The sequence below is a fragment of the Cenococcum geophilum genome, assembly GCF_001692895.1.
Source record: "Cenococcum geophilum 1.58 unplaced genomic scaffold K441scaffold_52, whole genome shotgun sequence".
In the NCBI taxonomy this organism is placed as follows: domain Eukaryota; kingdom Fungi; phylum Ascomycota; class Dothideomycetes; order Gloniales; family Gloniaceae; genus Cenococcum; species Cenococcum geophilum.
This window is the reverse complement of record NW_027137610.1, coordinates 585,326-606,073: the sequence shown is the minus strand read 5'-3', so window position 1 is coordinate 606,073 and position 20,748 is coordinate 585,326. Positions and strand designations below refer to the sequence as shown.

The 20,748-nt window shown below is 31.7% G+C and overlaps 1 protein-coding gene across 1 annotated transcript; it reads right to left on the bottom strand.

Moving 5' to 3' along the window:
* Positions 1-19,969: 19,969 nt before the first annotated feature.
* On the bottom strand, positions 19,970-20,146 carry K441DRAFT_581784 (uncharacterized protein; the record flags this gene model as incomplete). Its single annotated transcript, XM_067644429.1, has 1 exon — positions 19,970-20,146. A coding segment is annotated over one exon (177 nt), but the record flags the coding sequence as incomplete, so codon positions are not given.
* Between the last annotated feature and the right edge of the window lie 602 nt (positions 20,147-20,748).

Below are 20,748 nucleotides of genomic sequence, written 5' to 3'. Positions count from 1 at the left end.
TTTAGGATAGATGTCGCCCTTGGCTAAGTTAAGATTAAAGAAGATACTAAGATTTTAGAAGCGGCTAAAGCACTAAAGAGGGTAAAGGCATCCTTATATAAGGAGAAAAGACTAAAAATATACTTTATTTGCCTTAGGAACCAAAAGCTACTAATTAGTAAGCGTATATATAAGTTCTATACTCCAGCTGCTCTTATAAAACATTTCCGAGGCAGTTATCTCTTTAAACTCCTATAGCAGGGTGAGATTAAATATAATGTTTATAAAGTGACCCTTAAGCACAAAATGCATCTTTAAAACTATGCGCTTAGTATATATAGGACCTTTTCCTAGTCATTACGCGCTTATCTTATTATTCTTTACTACTTTTTATTTTATTTTAGTCTGTTATTATCTAATCCTATTCTAGTATTTAGTAGAATAGATACAATAACTAGGATTTTGTAATTCGTCTAGGGGGGCGAGGGGTAATAGGTAAGGTGAGGGTAAGGGTAAGGTGAAGGATAAGATAAAGGGTGGGGTAAGGAGTAAGGGGTAAAGGGTAAAGAATAAGGGGAGGGAAGGCTAATAGGAGATAGATAATATAGTTGCTATATAATATCTAATAGACCAACTATAGACAAGATATGCATTTAAATTTCTTAGATTAACCCAAATAGAGAAAGGAAGAGAAGTATTATATAATAACTTCCTACCTAAGCCGATCTCCTAAGCTATGCATCTTTACTTATATATAACACTCGCACCTTTTATAATAAAGTATATAAGGGTAATTAGGGTCAAATAGATAACTACTCTCCTTAATGTAATATATAAACTTAGCTTTATAACTAATATTATAATAGGTCCTAGTTGTGCAAAGAGTATTAAGACAGTTATTAATATTTTCGCTTTTGCGCTTAGCCGTGGCGCACCTTACCTCGGCGGATTAAAGTAGTAATTTTATTTATTATAGCTGGGATTAGACAGCTTAAAGTTTCTATATAAAATTTTCCTCTATATCCTTAGATATAGTAATTGTTGTCTATATAATGCTAATAGCGAAATCGCTTATAATATCCAGCTCTGCGAAGTCCTTAAGTTTAATAAGCTTTTTAATATACTTGGCCACTATTAAGGTAATTATATTATATAATACTAAGTCGTCTATTAGGCTAAAGATATCCTTAATAATATTAGGGAACTTATCTATAGACTAGCCGGTTCCTAAAATGTGTTAGATTTTTATATTTATAAGCTCTTTCAGCTATAGTATATTATAATAATCGGTAATTGCATTAATATAGATGTGGTGAAGTATAATATAGGCCGTTATCGGCCGTATCGTTATGTCTTTATCATCGCCACCACTACTATCTAGTTTAGATGGCGATAAGGTATTAGCGTTATTAAGTTACACTACCTCTAATTCTATAGATTAAAGCTTAAGTATAGATAAATTAGATTAGCGTGCGAATATATCCCTTACTTTAGCTAAGCTTTTCCATACTTGCAATATTAGATCCTTACTCCTCGCTATTATTATAGTCCCTCTTATATATAAATTAGATTATTCTCTTAACGGTGCCGGAATTAAACTTGTTAATATTTATAATGTTAGTTGCTGCCTCTTACCTATTAGTATGTTCCTGGTTAGGGTTAATTCCACTAAATATTTAGTTAGCTTTTACCTAAAAACCTCCATTATAGGCAGCTGTAAGTATAGGAGATTGGGTGCATATAATTGCTTTATAGACTTTAAACTCTAGCCCTTGGCATATAAGTTTTAAGTTGCTATATTTCTCGCTGTTTATAAGCTGCGCTAAGCTAAGTAGAATATTTTTAGATAATATATTTTGTTAGTTTTCTTTTTTAGTTTTAGTTTCGACTGCGTCTTAAGCAATATTTAAAAGTGTAATTTAGTGTTAAATAGGACGATTAAGAACAAGAACTCTACTTTATTAAATATGGCTCTAAAGCCTCTATATATATATTAAGAAGTCATTATTAGCTTCGTCTAATCTATAACGGATTTAGTTAATTAGTTAGAGCTTTAAATATTAGTCGCTTAACTAAGAACTAATATAACTTTTAAAGTTCTAGGTTGATATTTAGCTTATATATATATTAAGTATTTTCCGCTACCCTTCTACCCAGATAAAGCCAGTCACATAACTAGGAAAACCCTACTATCTATATTTAGTAAAGTTATACTGTCTTATTCCTATTATATAGAGAAAAAGTTAGTATATATTATAATTATAGCTCCGTTTAGTTGCCAACCTTCTTTATATACTAAGTATATGTAAGCGAATATAAGGTCCTTTTATAATATTTAATCCGTCTCTAATATTAAGTATATACGTTTTATTATTCTTTATAACTATCTAGTTCCTTATTTAATTTATCTTAGGGTTTTATATATTAGTAGCGGCTAAAAAAATAAAAAAATAAGTTGGTTAAGACCCTTATTAAGGTCTAATGTTATTTTAATAAAGTATCTTAGGCCCTAAAGGCTTACATAAATACTTATACTTAATTAACCTATCTTTTAAAGGGTTATAAAAAGGTACGCTTAAAGAAGTTACATCTTACTAAGTAAGGTTTAGCCGATCTTAAGGCTAAAAAAGGCTAAAAAGAATTCTAATTAAGTTAAGGTGGAAATAACTAATACGCTAGTAGTAGATCCCCTAAATACTTTAGCTTATCTATTACTCTTAACTAATTTCTTTATCTTTAGCTCCTTTTTAATATTACTTAATCTATTTTCTTTTAATACTCCTATACCTTTTCTATAGCGTTTTTTAAGTCATATAGTAGTTCCTAAATAGTTTCGTTATAGCCTACCTAGTTAACTTTATACTATATTTTATTGTTAATGTCCTTATAATTAATAATTTTTAAAACTTACTATTTATCTTTTCTTATCCTTTATATATAATTATTTATTTATTGCTTAATGTCTAATTTAGAGCCCTATTAGGCCTACGCGGACTACTCTTTATATATATATAGGGAGAAAACTCTATTTAAGAAAACTCTATAATCTATCTCCCCGCCTTTTAAGACTTACCTACTTAGCGCCTATAAGTTACCTATAGTGCTCTACTACCTTACTTTTTAACCTTTTTAGGAACTACTGCTGCTATAATAAGCCTATGGACGCGCTAGTATTACAAACTTTACTTTACTACTATAGAGCTATTAGAGGGCGCCTATTGCTCGCCCCTATACCTTTTATTACTATTTCCTTTACGACCCAAAACTAGTCTAGCACATTTTAGCTAATAAGCTATTAGGTAACCGCCTTAAAACCTTTTTATATTAAGAGCAGTATAGTATAATTCTCTATACTAGCTACTAAAAGTATTGCTTTTTAGTTAGTGTGTAGGGGGCATAGTAGTATTATATATTTTAGTGTCTACCTTAGCCACCTATATTTGCACCTTAGGCTACCTATTAAAATACCTACCTAGTAAAGCCAGTCTTTTAGTCCTATTATTCCTATCCTTAAGAGTATTACTATTATATTTTCTACCTTTATTAGGCCTTCTTAGAGCTCTTAGGTATTTACCCCCTATAATATTAACTATACTATAGCTTAGAATCCTCTTGCCTAAGTTAGCCTCTATACCTCTCTAGCGTTAGTCTAACCAGTATTATATTATAATAGATGGTTTCCTAATATTCTTTTATACTCTACTTTAGCTCCTTTCTCTCTCTTACTATTATCTTTACTAGCTTTTTATACGTCTTTCTTTCTCTTCTATATAGGTCTAGGCCCTAATATAGTACTATTCTTTTTTTGCTTTTTTTACCTATTTTTCTAATATATCTTCCCTACTTTAGGGTTATTAGTTTGTTCTCCTATAGGGCATCCTAAAATCTCTTTATAGTTTATTTAAGCGTAACTTAATATACTTTATAAGCTTAAAGTTACGTTCTTTTTACGCCCTTTATATTATAGTAGCTTTAATATATAGTTATAGGGGGGGATATTAGCTTCCTTCTTAAGTAGTACTATAGCCGTTTGTTTATACCCGCCTATTATACTTTAAAAATAGGCCGTTTAGACCTTTTAGAGTAGTTTAAGGAGTAATTTAGGGAGACCTTTTTTGGTTTCTTTAATGGCCTAAATACTAGATCTATACGTTACGGTTAGCTAGACGACTACTATATATAATAGGCGTAACCTCTAAAAGCATAGACCCTATATAGAATTAACGATCCTAGATATTATAATATACTATACTTAGCCCTTATAGGCTGCTTATAATGTATATACACTTTACTAAAGCTTATTATTTACCTATACTCCTAATATCCTTAGGCCTTAAACTAGTTAACCCTTAAAGCCTTAAATATAAATTATCCCATGCGCCGTTACGAAAGGTGCTTCTTTTCCTAACCTAACTAGAGGCTCTAGATTTAATTAAGTCTTGGCAAAATTAAGTTGCAGATTTAATCAATTAATTATAACCCAATATTATAGTAATAAAGCTTAAATTTAATATATAATACGACTCCAGGTTAAACAAGGTCTGCATTATTAGAAGAACGTTTACAGCCTATTATGGTGGTTTAATCACGATAAGAAGCTATATAGAGACGCATGTTAATGTTTTAGTGTTCGCGCACGGGCCACAATAAAAGGAGCACCTTGACGGCGTATGGGATATACTAAAGGTCTATAAATTAGTTACGTTTTTTTTATAAAATGGATTAGCTGGTACTTCTTTAGTAAGACTTAAACTCTATATTATCTTACCTATTCTATATAGGTATTATAGGCTTTCTCTAGTTTTTTGTAGTTCTTTATAGCTATTGGCCCATATATAACTAGATTTATATTATTAATAAAGCCTATTCCCTAGGTCGCCCCCTCCTTAAAAATATTAAGTAGGTTGCTTATAAAGAAAAGAAAAAGTATAGGCGAGAGTGGTAATCTTTATAGTATTCCTATTATAACTATAATAGGGGGGCTTTAGTAACCATTAAAGACTAGTAATATTTCTTTCTAGCCTATAAACCCTTAAATAAATTGTATAATCTATTCTAGGAAGCCCATTACCCTTATCCTTTATATATATCTACTTTGTAAACTAGCGGCTCTATGTCTCTACATATTAGCTTTAGTATTATAGTATACTATATAAGGTAAATCTTTATTTTTGCTAGTAAGTCTAGTCTATATATAACTTTAAATAACTTTTTTTAATTTTAAATAGTCCTAGTCTAATATAGTCTAACTTTTTACTTAGTCGTTAACTTATAAAATTTTTATATAATAGCTATACCTTATCCCCCTCCTTATAATCTAGTCCCTTAGATCTTTTAATATTATAGTACTTACCTATTTTTTCTTATACTAGTTTTCCTATAAAGTAGAGATCTTTATAAAGATTTATTAGAGTCTCTATTCTTTACTTATCTATTTTACTTATTTTCTTTACTTATTTTAGTAATAATAATATCTTAAGCTTATATCTATAGTTTGCCTAAAATAGTAATATACCTATGCTTTTCTATAGTATTGCATTATATATAAATTATATAATTAGTTATTTTATTACGCGGAAAACTATATTAGGAAATAGAGGCTTCCTTTATAGGTAAGGCGCCCTTGCTTATTAACCCCGGCTAAGCTAAAACTGCCCCTTAACCTTAACTATAAAAGGCTATTTCTCTCGCTGCTTTTCCTCTCATCCTCCATCTTTCCTTTCTCCTAACGCTACGCCTTCTCCTCTTCTTGCTGCTAGTTCCTAGTATAGTCGTATTAAGGTATTTCTGCCGTCCCCTTAGCGCTTATACGTATATAAGTCCAGCCCCCTTATTCCTTTATTCCCCTATATCTTAGACTAATAATTAATATAGTTAACTACGGCCTTTCTAATAGGTGAGTTTCTATTCTATAGTAATATATAGACAGTCCTAGCCTTTTTTTTTTAAATTCCCGCCTCTAGAGCCAATGGCTTTAATTTTTATTAAGCTTTTTTAGCGCCGCCTTTGTTCGCTGAGCGCGTTTATATCCTTATAATTCTATTCTCTTCTTTCGCCTTCTAAATAACGCTAGTCCGCAACTATCCCATAGGAAGGGGGTTAGGGGAATTCCGCAGTTACTAGCCGCGTCAGCACTATTGTCTTATTTAACTCTGCTATATATCTCCTTCTAAGGTAGGAAGGGATAGGTATGCCGTATTGCCCCCCTTAAGGGCTTAAGCGAGCTTACGTCGCACTCGTTTTAGCTAACCTATATACTATTTTCTTACCTAGGATATACTATTAGTTAGACAGCCCGCTTTAGCGTTTAATAATAGCTAAAGCTACCTATATTACGGCTAGTATACCTACTAGGCTACTTAGCGGAAAAGCAGCTAGACGTTGCTAATTTAAGCGACCACCCTATATAGGGCTGTATTAGGTATTATTTAAATAGATATTATATAGAGTATCGCCGAGGTGGCCATATATGCCTATCTAGTAGTATAGTTATATTACTACGGATGTTTTAGAGACGCTGTTTAATCTACTAGTTTAGGGCTAAGGGGCTATTAGCTTTGCCTAACTGCTTAGCGGTAGAGTAGTAAAGGATTAATAATTTAGGCTTTTAAGCTATAGGGCTATATAGGAACCACCTAGATTAAAATTAAAAGATTGCAGCTTTTAGGCGTATAATTAATTAGCGGCACAGCGGTATAACTATAAAGGAATCTCTAATACCAGCCAGCTATATTAAAAGGGCGAGCATCCCTATATAGTCTTTTACCTAATATATTATAAATATATATACAATTACCATATAAGCGGTAGGCGTATCCGTCACTAGGTGGTTAGTATTAGAGAACCCCGCCCGCTACTAATAAGGACACTACCTCCTTTTATTATAGATAGCTTATAATACGCACGTATAAGCGGGGCTTTACCTCCTACTAATATAAGCGGCATAGAAGATTAGCTGAATTAGCATTGTTAGGAAGTAAATAGACACATCAGTGTTACCCTTTACTAAGGACTAAGGGTGGAGAATTTACGCTACCAACCTCCTAATAAGGGGCTAGATATAACGGCTGTATTAGAGCTAAATATACTAGCTTAGACGGGCGGATACGGTTTAACCGCAATTTACTAAGGGTGTTAATTAGGCGCCGGAATTTAAGCCCTTATAAATATTTATACTTTATAAGTAGTAATCTACTCTAGTCTCTACTAGAGGCGTACGTATTAAATGCTTTAATTTAATATAAAACCTAGACGAGGGGCGAGGGGCAAGGGGCAATAGGCGAGAGCTAGCGGCAAAGGGAGGACTAATATGCACTTAAAAAGACCTTTAATTCCCCCTTAAAGCTTTTAAAAGCTATAAAGTAATAGCAACTCTAGCAATAATAATAATATTAGCACCAGCTTAATCTTCATTTTATATCCCTCTTAAAATTTCGCTTAATAATAACAATTTCTACACTAGTCCCCCTAGAAGATTAACAGCTTTATCTTAGCACTATATAATTACAGCCCCTAAAAAGAGCGCGAGCAGCAAACCTAAAAAAAGAAATATGGAAGTACCTCTTTTCCCCCTAAAAAGTCAAAAAGCATTAGAAGCTTAGGCACTTAATAGTATATTATTCTACTTAGGGCCTTAATTTAGAGATTCTATTTAATAAAGCGTTTATAGACCCTATATATAATTATAAGAAAGCTTATAATAAGTATTATAAGAATAATAAGGATAATAAGGATAATAAGGATGATTTCTATAGGGATAGAAATGACGGTCAAGTCTCTAGGGGAAGTAGTTAAGGTAATTATCCCAATAATTACCCTACCACTTTCCCTCTTTCCCTAGCAGTTCTAAATATATAATTTTGACGACTAGTAGTAAATCTAATAGTTATTAAAGACGATATAGCCGATCTAGACTTAGAAGCTAAGGGCGATAAAGCTAGTAACGCTAATAACGAAGCTGATAAAGTTAATAAAGCTAGTAAAGCCAATAACCGACCAATACCTTATAAATTGGGTATATACTTCCCCCTTTAATCTACAATAGCCTTATCTAATAATTAGTAGATAATGGGAATAATGGTAGTAATAAGGATAATAAAGAAGATAAAGAGCTGCCTTCGTTAGAAGCGTTATAAGGGGAGGTACGCGCACCTATATACAATTGTACTATACCTTTAACGCTAGACGGAAATTAAACTAATAATTTAGCTAAGGGGCATTATATTAGAACCGCTCCGCGGTTTAGGCAGAAGCTTAGGATATTAGTTACTACTAGTTAAGAGTCTTTAGGAGCCCAGAAGTTAAAGAAGCGGAGGTTTAATTATATTAAGTAACTAGATAATATTAATTATATCTCCAATACTTCTATTAGTAAGAGTAGCGAAAGTATACAACCTAGTGTGGGAGGGTACGACCTCTCTAAGATAGTAAAGTCACAGTGCCGTCAGTCTGTCAGTCTGTCGGTCGGTCGGTCGGTCGGTCAGTCAGTCAGTCGTAATCAGTCAGTAAAACAGTCAGTAAGAAAGAAAGAAAAGAGTGTATTTCCGGTAACTGGTAGGTCGTGATATGTATATTAGAGGGAAGAAGGAAGGAAGCCGAAGGCTCTATAAATATAGGAAAATGCCAAGACAGTAGGCGACGTCCAATCTACACCACCATACTAGGAAGTAATAAAAGTCATCTACTTCTTAGAGGACCCTGCCTTCCGGCTCTTCTACTCTTGGCCTTAATAACAGTAATGGTATTAAGGAGCGAGCGGTCTTTGCTGCGCGGCCTACTAGCCCCTCCCCCTAGTACTATACATCTTCTCGCGATACTGGACGACTATAAGATGGGGCTAATAACAGTTATAATTATATTCTTAACGATCTTATTAACGGCTTAGCTAAAGAAAGTAATAATAATAAGGACGGCGAGAATATTATAGACGAAGGTAAGGCCAAGAACTATAGTAACGGAAGTAATAACAGCGGCGATATAGATGATGACGACTCTAGGGACGATAATAGTAGTAGTAGTGACGAGGATAATAAGGCCCGCGGGTATACGGGGCGACAAGGATTGCCAACCCCTATTAATAGTTAATTAAAGACAAAGTATACTGCGAAGCATTATCTCTAACAATCTTAGTATTCCTATTTAGTGTAACGAAACCTTATAGTAGGTACTACGGTAGGTCCTGTTAATAGGCTAGGTATATAGGTAATGCAAATTAAAGTTAACAACGTAATAATAACTAGTAGAGTGGTTGCCTAATAGATTAACTCTAATTGTATTCTAAGAATTACTATAAGGAAGGAACTATCTAGGTAGGGACTAAGGGTCCTTAAATACTTAACTATACTCCTAAGAAATCCTTTTTATACATAATATACGTATACTCTATCTACTCTATTATAGATCTTATAAATTATATAAATTATATAGATTATATTATATAACTTATACTACTATTCCTCGTTATATAGTTCTACCGGCTCCATTATAGACTATACTCTTATTAACTAACTAGCTTCTTCTAACTCTTCCCTAAGTAGTTATAATATTGTACTTAAAGCATCCGTAACACTATCTCCCTCCTCTTTATCTTTATCCTTAAAGATTCCTAATATCTCTAAGTTATTACTAAAGGTGTAATATCCGTCTAATTAATTTGATTAATATTATTGCTTATTATACCTAAAGTAATTCCTTCTTCTTCTATAGCTCGTCGGTCTTATACCATCGCTGCTATACTATCGCTAGGTAAGACAATGCCATCTCCATGTTCTTATTGTGCGAAAGAGGGGTTAGCTTATATTACGTTAGCGAGTTCTTTCTCCTAGTAACCCTCTTTTTGTTTAAAGTGCACCAAAGCAAATATTCGTTTATCTTATAACGTTTACTCTATCTTTAACACTAAGTATACGCGTCCTATTACCCTTAATAATTATTAAGTTCCCTAAGTAATTTATTATAGGGTCTTATATTTAATCTGCTGCTATAAAGCTTAATAATAAGCTCTTGGTAGCCTTAGTGGAACTTTATTATTTTTATAATGCTAAGAAGGAGGCTGCTAATACTTAATAGCGAGCTTTTAACTCTCGTCTTGCTGCGTCTACTTATTTAATTTGTTTTAAAAAGGTTCGTAAGAAGGTTTATTCTAAGAAGTAGAAACTTATAAAATAAGGTTTATAGGAACTTAGTAATAAGAGAACTAACTCTCCTCTAATAAAGGAAATAACTTTAAGTAGTTTGGCAGTCGCTCTTCCTAAGTCCCCCTTAGGTGACTTATTCTTTGGCGATCCTTCCTTATTAATATTACCTAACCTATTCTCTTCTAATACTCCTATACCTTTCCTATAGCGTTTTTTAAGTTCTCTAGTAGTTCCTAGGTAGTCTTATTATAGCCTATCTACTTTACCTTATACTATATTTTATTATCTACGTCCTTATAACTAATAATCTTTAAAACTTACTATTTATCCTCTTCTTACCCTTTATATATATCTACTTCGTAGACTAATAGCTTAATATTCCTATATACTAGCTCTAGCATTGCGATATACTATACTAGGTAGATTTTTATTTTAGCTAGTAGGTTTAACTTAAACGTAACTAGTAAAATTTTTTACGTAATTTTAAAAGGTCCTAGTCTGACATAGTCCAACTTCTTACTTAGTTATTAACTTTTAAAATTTTTGTGTAGTAGCCACACTTTATCTCCCTCCTTAAGATCTAGTCCCTTAGATCTCTTAGCATTATAGTATTTTTTTTTCTTTGCTATACTACCTTAGCTAATTCTATAAGGTCTATATAAAGATTTATTAAAGTCTCTATTCTTTACTTAGCTGTGCTACTTATCTTCTTTACTTAATGTGGCGATAATAACGTTCTTAGCTTATATCCGTAATTCGCCTTAAATAGTAACGTACCCATTCCCTCTTATAGTGTTATATTATATACAAACTATATAATTAGTAATAGTAATACCTAATTATTCTATGCGTAATTAATATAGTGCCTTAGATACTACTTTAGTGTCTAGTTTAATTTTTCTATTTAACCGTCTATCTGCAGATAATATATGGTAAAAGTTACTACTCTAACTCCTTACTCCGCTAAGAATACTTCCTAAAATACTGCTATAAATCTTAGATCTCTATCTAATATAATCTTACTTAGTACTTTATATCTTATAAATACTTCTTTAATATAGATTTTAGCGATATCTTCTGCTAAGATTTCTTCTGTATATGCTATAAAGTATCCCTACTTTATAAGCTTGTCTACTATTACTAAGATCGCGTTATAATCTTGTCCTATAATAGGATCTCTTAACTTTAGTAACTTTATAATAAAGTCCTATAATATAACCTCCTATAGCCTCTCTGGTATCTTAATAGGTTATAGCCCTCTATATAGCTTATACCTTATTAGTTTATTTCTTTAGTAATCTAGATATTTCTTAGTAATTTTCCGTGCTAAACCCTAGATTTTCTTAATAATATACTCCTCTTAGAGTCTTATTACTAAGCCCGTAGCTCCATTGTGTTCTTAAGTTAATCCCTTATAGAAATCCTCTATAAAGTGCTCTGCTATACTTCTTGGGATATACTTTGCCTCTCTATACTTATATAATATTTCTTTACCTAGATGCTCTAACTATTCCTCTAGTTATGCCTTGAAAATTCTTTATGCCTAAAAGCTTTTTAGTAACTTATAAACTCTTTCTAATTCCTTATAAGTTGTTATAATTTTTAGATAATTATACCTAATTAATCTATCTATGTCTTTTCGCAATAAAGCCCCTAATGACTTTTTATTATTTTATAGTTTAGCTTTTTAACTTACCGTATTAGCTCGCGTGTTATTTATACCCTTAGTATACTAAATCTTAAAATAGTATTCTATAAGCATCTTTACCCATTTAACCTATTTTTAATTAAGTTCCTTTATTATTAGAAATCCTATTAAGTTCTTATAATCTATCTTAACTATAAATAGTTTCTCTATACCTTATAAGAATGCTCTCTATTTTTTTAGTACTATAACTATACCTAATAACTCCTTGTTATAAATGTTATAGTTTAGTTCTAGTAGTATTATCTTCTAACTATAGTATACTACTAGGTGCCATCTATCTAGATATCTTTATATAAAGTATACTCCTAGTATAAAGTCTAATATATTTATTTCTACAACCGTCTCTAGTCCTAGTTAATAGATTTTAAGAACTAGCTCTAAGGTAAACAACCTCTTAACTTCTTTAAATAGTTCTTATTATTCTTTTCCCTATATCCATAGTTCTTCTTTCTTTATTGATCGCGTAAATGGCTTAATATCCTTTAACTATTGCGCTATAAACCTTCTGCAGTAATTGCAAAACCCTAGAAACAATCTCAACTATATAATATTCTCTAGTTCTTACCAATTTACTATAGCCTTAATCTTTTTTAGATCTATGCTAAGTTAGCCTAGTTTAATAATAAATCTAATAAAATCGGTCTTCCGTATAAAGAACTCGTATTTCTTAATTGCTACTAGCATCTATTCTTCTTATAGTCTCTTTAAGACCCATTTAACGTATTCTCTATATTCTTCCTTAGTTATTAAGTAGATAATAATGTTATTAAAATATGCTATAACAAATTCATCCAAGTGTTCTCCTAATATATTGTTAATTCGCTTCTAAAACGTTACTAGCATGTTTATAAGCCTAAATTGTATAACTAATAGTTTATATAGTTCTTCCTTTAACCTAAAGGCTACTTTCTATTTATCGCCTTCCTTAATTCTAATCTAATAGTACGCCTATCTTAGATCTATCTTTATAAAGATTTACGCATTACCTATTCTGTCTTAGATTTCGCTAATTAAGGGTAAAGGATACCTATCCTTTCTAGTAATGCTGTTTAACTATCTATAGTCAATATACAGCCTTAGTTTACCATTTTTCTTTGGTATAAACAGTACTAGATAACCTGCTAATAACTGCAATAGTCTAATATATCCCTTTTATAGATTTTCTTAGATAAACTCTTTTAGTGCTCTACCTTCTTCTTTAATAAGCTTATAAATTAGAAAAAATCTTAGACTTGTTCCTGGTTCTAATTCTATCTTATAGTCCTATACTATATACTTTAACAGCTTTTTACTTTCTAGTAACTATAGTTTCTTACTATATTTGTGGTATTTCTTTAGTATATAGCTTAGTCCCTTCTCGGTTTCTTTATACATTGCTCTAACTTAGTACTATACCAGCTTGGCTTATTATTGTATCTTATATTATTAAGTATCTCTAATATTAACCTAACCTGTAACCCAATCGATCTTTAAATTATATTTCTATAACTAAGGCATTCCTAGTACTGCCTTATTATTCCCTAATAGTAATATATTAAAAGACATCCTAACTTATCTTCCTTTAATAGTTAACTAAATAGGTCTTATTTTAAGATTAATAATGCCTCCTCTATAGGCTATTGGATCTCCTAAAATCGTCACTAATAGGTAAAAATACTCCTTTTTCCTATATAGTAATCCCATTCTTTTAACTACTGCTAGCGAGATATAGTTCCTTATTACTCCACTATCTATTAATACCTTAAACTGTTAATCTTACCACTTTACTTATAAATTTAGGTGTTGTCCTTAAATTCCTTTAAGGGTCTAAGGCTTTACTACTAGCTCCCTCTAATCCTATAAGCCTCTACTTTTCCTAATTATTAGCTGCTAGATCCGGTTTATACTTAGTTTAACTTAGGCCAATACTTAGTTTGCTTTTTGCCTTCAATATACTATAGACATATATTCTTTAGACATTCCCACTACTATTATCCATCTAGGTATTCTTCCGTAAGAAATTTTCCTAGTTAAAGTATTAAGTCCCCTTATTCTTAAACTTCTACTAGGTACTAACCATATATATACTTAGCGTTTTAATATTTCGCCTTATCCGGTGCCTAATATATCCTTACTAGGTACTTTTAGTTCTTATCTTTAGGTATTCTATATATATTACACATATTATCTATATATATAATCTATACCAATATATAATATACCTAGTGCTTTAGGTTAACTCTTAGCTCGTCTTTACTCCTAAGTTTAAACCTTTATCGCACTAATCTAAGCGTTACAACTTTATTCGCAGATACTATAATTTACCTCTCGCTTCTCCAGTCCTCTAATTACTCCTTTAAATCCTTTAATATTATAATTAAGGCTCCTTTAATATAAGTTATAGCCTTTTCTATAATTGGGTGGTCTTAGATAACTTTTTTATCTAACCATATATAAAAGTCTTCCCACTTATTATTATGTCGTTATCTATACCACTTTTAGTATAGTCTTTAGAGTATATATAGCTCGTCTATAAGAAAGTATCTTCTTATTACTACGTCGTAATAGCCTTTTATATGTCGTTTCTTAAACCTAGTTAAAATCCCTAGATCCTCTTCTTATTCCAGTTTAATAAGCTATTATACTCTTAGTATGCCTATTCTAGGCCTATTAGTGACTCTTTATATAGGTGCTTTGTCCTTTATATAACCTAGCGTACTAGTTTTCTAATCTAGTTTTCGCTCTTGCCATAAGGTAATTCTTACCCTAAATTTCTCTATGGTTTCTTTCCTTTCGCGTCTTATAAGGGGATCTTTAAAGTTTTCCTACTTCTTAACCCTATTAATAGTCCTTATTTATACGTTAAAATCTTAGTTCTATAAGATTCTTAATCCTAAGCTTACTTCTAGCTTAAGCTTAGCTCCTGCCTTAGTCTAACTAGGTGTCTATAGTGTTCTTATCTCGTCTTAAGAGTCTTATGCTATTGGGAACTCTTATCCCAAGCTTATTCGTATATTTTTAAACTAAGCCACTGCCCTACTTTATTAGTTTTCGTCTATTATAGGTCCTTAGGTATACCTCATCTTATCTTAAGAATTTTAGTCGTCTCTTATCTCATCTTAAGAATCTTAAGCCTTTAGCCTTTTGCCTTTATTAAGTAGTAAGCTAGCACTAGCAGTTATCTACTTACTTAATCCTCCTAGGATATTACTCCTTCCGTCTCGTAAAGCGATGGATGCCGTATCTAATAGTATTATAATACCCGTTACTAAGCCCCGTTTAGTAGTAGTCTCAGTCTCTACTTCTATTACATTATTAAAGTTTAAATACCCCTAGTTAGTTCCTTTTTCTTCCTTATTACTACTAATTAATAAGTACTTTAACTCCATTGTTATTATTACTAATTACTATCTATATATTGCTGTAATATCTTAATCTAGCTTATAGAGTTAATCTTATTCTTTATCTAACTCTATAGTTCCTTTAAGTCCCTTTAACTCTAGCTCTTACGGCCAATAGCTTACGCCGTACTTAGCATCTTTATAAATTTGGCATACGTTATTATAACAAAACACGAAACTTCTAATTAAATATTTTTTTGTTCCTCGCAGTACACTATTGTCCCTCTATACGTATATGTCTTCTATTAGTCTAGTTCCCTTTATTATATAGTAACTCTAACTATCTTTGCAATCCCTTATAAAGTAACCTTATTTTCCGCAATTTATATAAGCTCTATCTTTAAACTACTAACTTTGCTATAAAGTCCGCCTAAACGTCTTCTACTACTAAGATCCCTGGTTTAGCCTTTATTTCTTAGTCCTATAATTACTAAATCCTTAACCTCTAGGTTTCCATAATTTCTTACTTTATCTCTTATAGGTTTCTTTAGTACTACTTAGGTCTATTAGCTCTGCGCCATACTATAGTTTCTAACTTAGCTTTAGTCGTTACGTACTCTACGCCTTATATAACTATAGAACTTTATCCTAGTCTCTCTTAGCCTATTCCCTTTAGAAGATCCTATTATTAATCTTAATTACTTAATCTATTAAATCCCTTAGGGTGTCCACATCTTCTATTAGAATAATTACGTCCTAGACTTTAGCCTTAAGTCCCTATTTATACTATACTATAAGCGCCTTATTATTCCACTTAACTTATATAGCTAACGTTTAGAACTATATTATATACTTAATTGCTAAGGTTTATTACATAATATCTTAGAGTTTCTTTTCCGCTATAGTCACTGCCTCTAGATCTCCGAATATTTATATAAGTCGCTCTATAAATCCCTCCTAACTTAAGAATATAAATCGCACCTCTTAGTTAGTAGTTATTATTCCATTCACCTATATTTCTATAAGGTAAGGCTTAAATTACTTAAGTGCCCTTCTTAACAGGAATAGTCCTGCATATATTATTCGATCCATAGGTATTAATAGTTTAGCTCCTTCTTACATAACCTTAAAGTGCATTTACGTAAGGAATCCTTTAAGCTTTAACCTCTCCCATAAGAATCTCTCAATTAAAGGTAACTTAATCTTTACTACCCTTATCCCGTTAATCCTTTATTTAAGTATTACATTATCCTCTATTAACTGGTTAACTATCTCTTATAATTATCCAACCGTCACAGGTTATTGTGAATTAGTATCTGCTATACTAGTGTCACCTCCTAACCTTAAAGTAGTTGCTGCTGTTAATGGCGTTATAGTGGCTGCTTTTAGTGGCATATTGTTCAACTTTCTATATTTAATATTATAACTAGGTAGTGATTATATAACGGAACCTTGTAGTAGGTACTATAGTAGGTCCTATTAATAGGCTAGGTGTATAAATAATATAAATTAAAGTCAACAACGTAATAATAACTGGTGGAGTGATTGCCTAACAGATTAACTTTAATTATATTCTGAGAATCACTACAAGGAAGGAACTAAGGGTCCTTAAATACTTAACCGTACTCCTAAAAAATCCTTCTTATATGTAATATACGTGTGCTCTATCTACTCTATTATAGATCTCGTAGATTATATAGATTACACAGATTATATTATATAACTCGTACTACTATTCCTTATTACATAGTTCTACCGGCTCCATTATAGACCGTGCTCTTATTAACCAACTAGCTTCTTTCGACTTTTCCCCAAGTAGTCGTAATATCGTACTTAAAGCGTCCGTAATATTTAGCTTTATTTACGTATACGTCTAAACGAAACACTGCGCTTACTAGCAATTATTATAAGTAGGTTACACCCCCCATATATAATTACCTGCGTATCTAAAACCCACTATTAAACTTAGCCTTTAGCTCTAACTCTAATAAAGTAATACCGGGAGCTGCCTTAAATAATTTAGAAGAATTATTAATCTAAGCAGTTTTTAGGCGCTAAGAAGATGGGTCGTATATACTAGATATACTTCCTTAATAACTCTACTTGCTAGTTAACCTAGTTAAGTAATCTTAAGAGCTAAAGCCCTAAGAATTAAAGCCTTAAAAGCTAAAGTCTAAAATAAAATTTATGGAAAAGGAAGACGTACTACTTACTAATTTAAAGGAGGAATAGAATCTTTTATAGGAATAGATTAAAGACTACTTTCTAAAAAGAAGTCTTAGATCACTATAGGCGCATTATTATTTAAAATTAAAGGCCTAGCCTACTATATAAAAGAAAAGGGGCCGGCCTGCTAGCCGGAAGAGACGGTAATAGTAGTAGTACCCTTCTTTTAGCTTAGAAGCCTATTTCTTATTAACCGGAATTTAAGGCTATAAATTATCCTAATTGGCGCTGCCAATAGGACTGGTGTTTTTAGTGCTGGTTAGCGGTCAACATTTCTTGTTATATATTCTATTTATAGCTTAATCTATTTATAACGCATTTCCTATCATATAAGGGCCGCATAAAAAGGTCCGCTAGAGTATTATTTTTTTAAGGGCGGTAAGTAAGAGCTACTTATTACTACTTATAACGCTATAGACGATAGAGAATATAAGGCTAAAACTACGTTTACAACTTGGCTAGCTAATTAAAATTACGTAATATATATAACATAAAGGCGCATAAACTAGCTGCAGTTAATTTGCCTTATAAATAAGAATAAGCTATAAGAATCTAATCCTTAGAGATATTTTAGTCGGCAAAGGGGCTATATATATTTAGTAACTCTAATCCCCTAGACTACGGCCAATATACAGCTAAAATGCGCATTATAGCGGACGCCTTACCCGTTCTACTATTTGGCTGGTGGCCTAATTATATATATAATGTTCTGCGCTAGAAAGCTTTAATAGTAGGGTAGGGTAAATCCAGCCGCAGCTTAGCCTAAGAGGTAGCTACTTAGCAATTCTTTTATATAGCCTTTTTGTCGGGTATTAACCTCTAAGTAGCTATAAACTTATTAGCTGCAGTAATACCTCTATTTTCCCTTATAAATTTCCTTTAACCCTACTTCGTTAATTATTTGCAGCGTAGCTTTATAAAGCCGCTCTCCGTTTAAGCCTACAATCTACCTCTTTTTATATTTCTTGCGTTCTGCCTTTTATAGTTATCTAAAAATCCTATTCTCGCTATTAAGGTAAATATTAGCTTAGCCATTTTATCCTATACAGTATGTGCCTAATTACTTACATCTTCTATAATAGTTATACTTTAATGCATATATGCTTTACGGCCTTTTATTCTAAAATAAGTTCCTAAATTAGCTACTATTCCTCCTTAGACAACTATCCGTAATTAAGAACGCTTTATAAAAAATAGCATTTACTTAATATTTTACGTCTACAAAACACCTCTCCTTTATAGCTACTAGTCCCGCCAACTTACGCGGTCGCATTTTTAGCTATATAGATTATATCTACTAAGGCTAGGGATAAGGCGCTTAGTGGGGAATAGGAGGAGATTGGAGGTTATATATTTGAGATAATGGAGGATATAACTATAATATTTAAAGGTAGATTATGCAATATTAAAGACGGCGAAGGGAAGTTGGTTAAAGCATTAGGTATAGAAAATAGATAAGTAATAAGAGAGGTTCTTACTAGGTATAAATGTTATATAATAAGGGCATAGATTAAGTTAAAGAAGAGGTAGTAATAATTAGTAACCCAAAGCGATATATGCCATTTATTTATAGATAAAAGTCAATCTCTAGCTTCTTCTGTAGTATTTTTCTAAAACTCTAAAGTATCTAGATCCCCTAGACCGAATAAATTAAAGATATTCTATCTATCTTAGTGGCCGATCCTAAGTATAAAGAGAGCGTCCTTATTATCCTTTTCTGGCATATATATAGATAGGTAATTCGTAACCGCTAGTCCTCCTTTCTCTTTTTCCTTTCTCTATAAATTGCTTGTCTTTATCTTAGTGCGAAATAGCTTAAGAAGGTTTTTAATTATATGGCGCCTTATAAATAAGAAAGAACAGTATTAGCCCTCCCCTAGTAATACTGGATATCCTATTTAATATTAACTATAAATATAACATCTTATTAAAGGTTATTTTATAGGCCTAAAGTTTGCTATAATTCTAACCAGGAACGCTTTAATAATGGTTTATCTGTAACTTAGTAATATATAGGCATAATAGCGCTTAGAGGACTCTTAGAAGAGGCGTTTATCTTAAATAAGTATTAATATATTAAATTTGGGGAATAAAGTGTCTAACCGTTGGTTTTAGGATTGTTAGATAAGATCGTACTTTCCTTTTATAATAAATCTTGCTCTAAGATATATAAGCAACTAATTAATAAGCACCTAAGACTTATATACTAAGCGTTCTATAAGCGTCCTAAGGGATTAGAGCTTTAGAATGCCTCTTTAATAACTAAGAGTCTTAGGCTAACCCTAGTAATAGTTAATACTAAGCACCGATTATATAACTAATTAATTATTACGCACCTAAGCCTGGGCCTTAGGCTCTAGTTAACTGAGGTTCTCTATTAGGTCTAGCTTGTTAATTTAGCAACGCTACTATAATTAGTTATACTCTCTCCTTAAATAGGGAATAGAGGTTTATATACCTTTATCTTACTTACGTTTTATAGGTTAGAGCGTAACACGCGCTAATTTAGTTAGTATAATGTTATATATAAAAGAAGGGTTTGTACTTTAAGGAAATAAGGCTTATATAAAACTAAGGTAACCACGGCTGCTAGTAAAGCCCTATTCTACGGCTATTAACTTAAGGAACTTTTTAGCTATAGGCCTTAAGTTTAGACAATATGGTTTATAGTTTTTAAGGCGAGTAAGGTACTCTATAATAATATTAAAGCTTATTTTAGTATATTCCGTTAGCGGGATAACTAATACTATAGTAAAAAAGACGTAATCGTTTATATCCTAAATATCCGTATATACGCGACGAGCTTAGGCCTTCTGCTATTTCGTTACATTTTAGCCGCTAGGCTCCTTAATAGGCTCGCCCTAAATAAAGTTAAGATAGGAGTTTTTTAAGAGTGCTTAATCGCCACGCATTATACTATTTATTTTTAATTACTTAACTTTTTTATCGATCTTAATAAGGAATCTATTAATTTCCGCATTGGAACTTAGTGGGGTTAACTAACCCGCCTTAGAAGTTATATATTAGTCTATAGTTAGGAATAGATCTAGAATAAAGTAAAATGCAATATTAAATAAAGTAAGATAGGTATAGGTAAAATGTAGTTTTATATAGATTTAGGTTCCAATTTTGGCGCCTATATATTATAACGTATTATATAGGGATTAGTTCAGCTAATAGGTATATAAGGAAGATCTTAACCGTTAGGGCACGGCTGTATATTAGCTAGTAGAACGCCTAGGGACTGTATTATCTTATTACAGCCTATATTTTATTTCACTCCATTTTATCTCACTTTAGCTAAGTTTTAGACTTTAATATACCTTTAAGCTTTATTAGTTCTAATGTATATATACTCTCTCTACCCTAATCTAAGATA